The 7205-nt window shown below is 32.2% G+C and overlaps 1 protein-coding gene across 1 annotated transcript; it reads left to right on the top strand.

Moving 5' to 3' along the window:
- The first annotated feature begins 338 nt into the window (after positions 1-338).
- LOC107165606 (gustatory receptor for sugar taste 64f-like) lies at positions 339-4130 on the top strand. The gene is made up of 9 exons (XM_015513932.2): positions 339-741; positions 877-1072; positions 1587-1705; positions 2056-2241; positions 2418-2692; positions 3077-3231; positions 3311-3473; positions 3561-3650; positions 3738-4130. The coding sequence occupies exons 1-9, from the start codon at positions 585-587 to the stop codon at positions 3849-3851; spliced, it is 1455 nt and encodes a 484-aa protein (XP_015369418.1). The 5' UTR covers positions 339-584; the 3' UTR covers positions 3852-4130.
- Positions 4131-7205: the final 3075 nt, after the last annotated feature.

Raw genomic sequence — 7205 nt, 5'->3', positions numbered from 1 at the left:
ACTTTGTTATTTCTGCTATAGCAGTTTATTAAATATTTTGACATGTGTACTTCATACATATTGATTATTAGGGGCACTTCTGCTACAGTAGTAGGAAATGAAAATGTAATATTTTTGGACGGGTTTGTAGAAGAATGAAAAACGAAGTGTCCATTAACGTGTTATTTTTGGTAGTTACCTGTTAAATTATATTTGCAAGTTAAATGTGTGAAACAAAATGCATAGGAAAATATTATAGTTACTTTGGCATTGGTGAATCAGTAATAGCAATTTTTATACACCAAAAACATATTATGTATATACTAAATGAATACCTTTTGATAGGCGTTAATTATTTGGTGGATAAAACTTAAAATGTTTATAATGATTTTAAAATTACATTTCATAACGTCAAAAATTACTATAATCATATTTTCCAATAACGTGTGTTCCATGTGTCATGATAATCCGATAACATCTCCTAGCACTTTGTATTTGTTAATGAATATTTAACGACTCCTCGAATTCAAACTCAGGAAAGTCGTTTAGTGTGATGATTATTTACTTGTGTCGTAGTGACTTAACTAGTTTTCACATTTTTTACTATGTCTGACGAAAACACTTTTCAGCCCGTTTATCTCAAGGACAGGAATTTCATTGAATCTGGATCTGAACGACATATGAAAAAAAGTTTACTAACCGATCCGGAGGTCCGTTCAAGTTATAATGCGTTGAGTTTAAAAGAAAACAAGAGGAATATTGGTAATATTGGTTTTTTAAACTTATGACTATTGGAACATTGATCATATCGAAATGATAAATCTCATATGTGAAAAACTCAATTAGTTTTTTTTTCTTACAAAGTATAATTGAGAAAATAAATAAATTTTTTTTAAGCGCTTGAAATACAAGACGATCTTGGTATGCCGGTAAACTACGTAAGAATCAAAGCCTTGGAAGACAGTATAAGGAAGGACATAATTAGCGATAAAAATTCGTTGCACAGAGCAATTACTCCTGTACTTATTTTTGCGCATATTTGTGCTCTTTTTCCAGTTAAAGGCATTAGAGAACAAAACACTAGTTATTTAGTGTAAGTAATACGCTATGTAGATTTAATATTCAGTTTGTTTTAACTATGAATTGGACGGCTTTAATTTCCATAATTTATGTTTTATTATTTATACTTATGTTGTACTCATAAAACTGTTAAGTTGAATTTACGAATTACTAAAAAAAGTAAGTTTGTATGCACTGTTGCACATGCGCAAACCCAAAAGGTAAAAATTTTCAAAGTTTTTCAAATGTATCCTATCCTTTTTATCTCGATTTGAATATAAGCTCCTTTAGCAGAAATATTAATTCGTATATAATATTAATATGAACATACATGTAGGTTCGTAATATTATGTATGTATACCCTATATGGCTATATATATACATTATACTTTACTATAATTGTATTATATATAAATATATTTAATTCTATAAAAGTTGATATATAGGTATGTTGTGCACTTGTACAGAAATCGTTTTTTAAATTAATCTCAAATATTAATAATTAATAAGTAACTTTTATTATTAATTCTATATTTTATATGTTTTAGTTTCAATTGGTTCAGCTGGCTAATGGCATACACTGTTATTCTAATTGGCTCTTCTACCTTAATAGTTTTGTTAATAATATACAATTTTTATAGAAATGGACTGACATATGAAAACACTGGTAAAGTTAATAATTTCTTGTTTTATATAACTTTTATTTTATTTATTTTATTTTTTGCTCAAATACTATAGATTATTGATGAAAGGTTATACTTACTTGATTTTACTTAACTATAATATAAAAGGACGGAAAAAGACTTTCTTATACTTAGCAATTATATTACCTGGAAGTCTAATATTTTAAAGCTAGTAATAATAATATTTTTATTATTATTAATTATGATTATACATAGTTTAAACTTTAATTCAAATAATATAATATAGCATAAAATATTTTAGTTCACTGAAAATGTTACTATTATCTTGAAACTTTGAAACTGGTGAATACAAGTAAGAATATTTGGTTTACAGGTGAATTAGTATTTTTTGGAGGTACACTAATTGTTTACATAGTTTTTATCCACTTGGCAAGAGAATGGCCAAAAGTAATGGGAAAATGGGAATTGATGGAACGCGAGATGAAACAATATGGATATCCATCGAAGATGGCATTTAGGATTAAAATGTTAACATATATCATCATTTTACTTTCAGCAAGTACGTAAAATATAACAAGAAAAAAACAATGTTATTTTTATAATAACTTAGAGATTGATAAAACTCTTATGCATGCGCATATGTCGTAATGGTAACGCAAAGCTAAATTAAACGGATTATGTAGTATAATAAGTCATTAATAGTAGTTGTATCACATCTATGTTTTATTTTTACAGTTGAATATTTGGCTGTTGTTTTAACGGGTGTTTTAAAAATTATACATTGCTCATCGGGTGGACTAGATATTTTTAGTATTTTCATGATAACATCGTTTAAAGCAACCTTTACGTATATAAACTACTCGTTAGTAGTAGCTATAATATTGAAGATTTTTGATTGTCTCTATAGTTTTGTTTGGAATTTTATGGATTTATTTATAATCACATTAGCTTGTGCTTTGACGAACAAATTCAAGCAGCTCAATAAAAAATTAGCCAGTGTCAGGGGAAAAGTAAGTAATAACTGTTAACAGTTTTAACCTACTACATGAAATAAGACTCATACCTTGTTGATATTTAAATAATAATAATGTTTAAATCGACAAATTATATTAAATTTATAAGGTTGAGTGTTATGTTATTAAAATAAATTTACTGTTGTTTGATTATTATTAAAACCTAACTATATATTATTATAGTAGTAGACACATTAATTCATGTTTCCATAAAATCTATAATATTGTGAATTGTTCACAAACTTAAGGATACGCCTAATCTAAAAAATTACTGTTCATTAATTTACATTTAATCTATTATTACCTAAACAAGTTATTTCTCTTATCTATGTAAAGTGTAATGAATGCCAGTTTACCTAATTTTTTTGATTTAAATCTTAGGTGCTTCCAAGTATGTATTGGCGGAAATCTAGAGAAACGTATAATACTTTAGCGTCGTTAACTCACGATTTTGATGAATTTCTATCACCAGTGATATTATTATCATTTGGTCATAATTTGTACTTTATTTGCATACATCTTCTCAACAGCTTAGAGTATATCAAAAATATATTTTTGCATGTTTTGTGAAGGCTGATAAGTGATAAGTAATAAAAAAATATTCATTATTTTTAGACCTATGCATAGCTCTTGGGAGGTTGTATGTTTTGCATATTTATTTACGTACCTAATCGGAAGAACATGCGCTGTGTCTTTGTATGTCGCATCCATTTATGATCAAAGCAAAAAACCAAAAGCCGTTTTATTTTCTGTACCAGCAGAGTGTTATGGAGTTGAGGTGAATTTAAGATTGATTTGAAAATGGCATGCATATTTATCTTTAATATGAAATACCAAGTGGGTATATATATTTTTTTAATTACAGGTAGAAAGATTTTTAATGCAGGTGTCCGCTGACGAATTATCAATTACTGGATGTAATTTTTTTTCCGTCACTAGGACGTTTATGCTAACGGTAGTTATTTTTGATCACTTGTTCAGTCTTTTTACAAGCGTTATGACTATATGAGTGTAAATGTTTCATTTTACTATGATTATTTAGGTCGCTGGAACTATAGCCACGTACGAGATCGTATTATTACAATTTAACAATATGAATAACGAAGCACTTGATAAAAATAACACCGTTGCTAATATTTGTCCGAAGTTATTATGATTGATTAGTAATAGCTTGGATGGCAAATGAAACGAAGTTAATCACCTCTTTAGTAATTAAAAAAAAAACATGAATAGTTAGAATCTAACCAATGATTTTTCTGTGATTTACTTTATAAAGATGGCATAAATGTCGATGATACTTTCTAACTTTAATAATAAAAGAATTCGTGTATTTATACCTTGTAACGTAGATACTTATTCACCAAAATATAACTGTCATAAAAAAAACTCATCTTTCAAGTAAGCAATTCGTAATCTGCAAACACTATAATTAACCTTTGCCTAATGAGAATGAATCATTATGAACTTAGAGTCTCTAATAAACAGACATTCTTAAAATTAATGAATGCGTTGAAACTTTGTGAATAGGTAACGTTATAACTACTATATTGATAGCTACATGTTATGTACAACTTTTCCATTTTATGCTTAGGACTTATTAAGTCAAATCGTACATGACATTTCTGAATCGGAAGTTCTATACAAGGTAAGTACAAATTTATTTAAACACCCTTCCCGTATTGCTTTACGTATATATACTATATGTATATACTAAAATAAAGGAAAAACTCTTGTACTCATTCCCTTCATAAAATATCACATTAAGTGATAATATTAATAATAATGAGTGAAAAGTATACAGGACTGAAGAATAATATACATAACTATATTTTTACATAAATGCGTTAATAATTTTCAAAAGTATAATTTTATCACATCTACTAATTAATCAATTCACTATTCGTCTCATACTCTTCAATCTTTGTTATTTTTAACTCATTAAAGATCTCCGGAGTTAATATATTATATTATTATATATAAAATGCCTTACCTGACTCACAGCTGTCTATGGACTAACAGCTGTTTTATGCTTTAAGTATAAGGCGACACAGAGTGTATAATCATAGGTATAATCGAATAAAAATAATAAAACGCACTGGTCATTGCGTACCTATTAAAAGTGGTCAAGTTTGTGTGGTATACATCAACTGATTTAAGGGACGACAATGTTATGATGACTTGATGCAACGTCGGCGAAAGGGGAGGGCAGAAGTGGCAGCTGCCCAGGGCCCCACGCCCATCATCGCATTTTATGATTCGTAACTTTGTAAGCTCATGATTTTGTTTTAAAATCAAATATACAAGCTCAACGCTTTCTGTTGGTTCACTGAACTCCTGTCATCGTTTTATTCCCGATACGGCCCGCGAACTACAAGCCCCGCTGTACGACACGGCAGCCGAGATCATGCAACAGGACGCTCGCCGATACAGCGCGACTATCACAACTGAGCCAACGCGCGGTCAGAGGCAGGCTGTCTGATCGTAAATATAATTGGCCTACGCAATCTCGCAGATCTTAACAATAACGAACTGGATGGCAAGGTCCTGCGTGCCCGACGTCATCGCCATCACCGACCAAGGCCGACAGTTCGAATAGGATCTGTTCAAATCTTTGATCACCTTTTCGGCATCATTCAGCACATTCGAACATCGCCGTATCACCCTGAGACCAACGGAACGGTATAGTACGTTTTCACCGCACGCCGCGCACGAATCACCGCTGCAGTGCAGGTCACCCAAGCTGCTCGTCGCATTATATATTACTCGCGCTGCGCAACGCAGTCAAAGCAGCCGGCGTCGGACAACATTCAGCCGAGTTGGTATACGGCACCACCATGCTCAGACTCCCAGGCGAGTACTTTCACCCCGCTCAACCCCGAGCCACGACCGGACGAGCTGGTAGCCGGATCAGTCATGACGTGTTCGTCCAGATCGACGCGATCAGACCACCGCTACCACCACGTTACGAGGGCCCCCTGGTCGTACTCGTCGAACTCTGGGAGAAGACGTTATTCAAATTTCAAGGTGCAATGCGGCCTGTCCGTCACGGCGCCGATTGCCACCGATCGACTCGAACCAGCGTCATTCATCGTTACGGGAGCATCCACTTAACGACCATCACACGTATATATACCTGTTAGGGCCGGAAGCATATAATGTTAATATGCGCACTCCGGACACCTTTGCTGCTCACCACTAACACCTAGGTCTTAAATATGCGAGGACTAGCTGGGTGTGTAGTGGTGTAATAGCTCGAACAGCAGTGGTCGGGATTGCCGGGCAAATACTGTCGAGCTACGTAATGCGTGTTATGAATTGTGTGTATTTGTGTATGAATGTGTGTATGTATGTGGGTGTGTACAATAAAACAAGTGATAATAAAATGGTAACAAGATTTTCGGTTATAGTTGCTGGTGCTGTATAATATACAATAATAATAATAATACAAATATATAATAAAATCACAGCAAAAATTAATAGATAATAAAAATAAAGGTATAATTCACGGTAGCTATTAGAGCTACGTAAAAACATAAAAAGGTTAGCCCTTCTGGCTCAACAGATTAGAAAAATATAATATAGAAAACAATTGGTGCAAATTAATCTGCGGTCCTTATGACCAAAAATAATATTATAATAATACTATGTGCCCTTCTGGCACATCAGAATAATTCAGATATATATTATAGCCCTTATGGCCTTTATGGCCAATAGAATATCAAATAATGACAATATAAAATAATATATACGGCCCTTGTGGCACGTCAATAATAACAATTAATATAAAAATATATATAGCCCTTCTGGCTCAACAGCTAAATAAGTATAATAAAAACAATAATTATATAATAATATAAATATGCGGCCCTTTTGGCACGACAGAAAAATATAAATAGGTGGCCTTCTGGCCTAACAATTGAATAATAATAATAATAGTAAAAACTCACAGTTTTTGGAGCGCAGACTGGCCAGCTGGTCCTGTGCTAAAATAATATAAAATAATACACGGCAATGACAATAACTTATCAATAATATAATAATATGCTGCCTTTATGGCTTACAATGATAGAGTAGGCATACGATATAAAAATGCCCTTGGCGTTTAGCACCGAAATATAATAAAAACTACAGAAGCCCTTCTGGCATTCACATTTATTAAAAAACAATAAAATAATTATAAATTGCACTTATAATAATATTTATTGTACGTGTTGAAACGATCGGAACAACGTATCAGCAAAGACAGACAGTCACGGCGGCCGGGTTAACTACTATTCGCGTAGCCGGTGCGGCGGCATACGATAACGAGCATAATCTACATATAGGCATTATATAACTCACAAAACACATTTAAATAGATATAAAAATAAAATATTATAATGACAACAGGTGATAGTGTGTGTGTGTTTGTGTCCAGCCATCCTCGCTGTCCGATGTTAATTAATTAAATACTATTATGCTATACCTATAATTATGTTGCGGCGGCAACATTCTCCCCCGCGTTGAAAAT

This window comes from Diuraphis noxia, unplaced genomic scaffold (genome assembly GCF_037042655.1).
Source record: "Diuraphis noxia isolate RWA-SAM2 unplaced genomic scaffold, SU_Dnox_SAM2 contig0003, whole genome shotgun sequence".
Lineage (NCBI taxonomy): Eukaryota > Metazoa > Arthropoda > Insecta > Hemiptera > Aphididae > Diuraphis > Diuraphis noxia.
This window is presented reverse-complemented; position numbering and strand designations above follow the sequence as displayed.

Excerpts from the sequence above, each read along its gene's own strand:
- LOC107165606 (XM_015513932.2), top strand. The coding sequence starts at position 585 with ATGTCTGACGAAAACACTTTTCAGCCCGTTTATCTCAAGGACAGGAAT. Across the intron at positions 2,693-3,076 it reads TAGCCAGTGTCAGGGGAAAA|GTGCTTCCAAGTATGTATTG; the intron begins GTAAGTAATAAC and ends TTTAAATCTTAG. Across the intron at positions 3,651-3,737 it reads CTAGGACGTTTATGCTAACG|GTCGCTGGAACTATAGCCAC; the intron begins GTAGTTATTTTT and ends ATGATTATTTAG.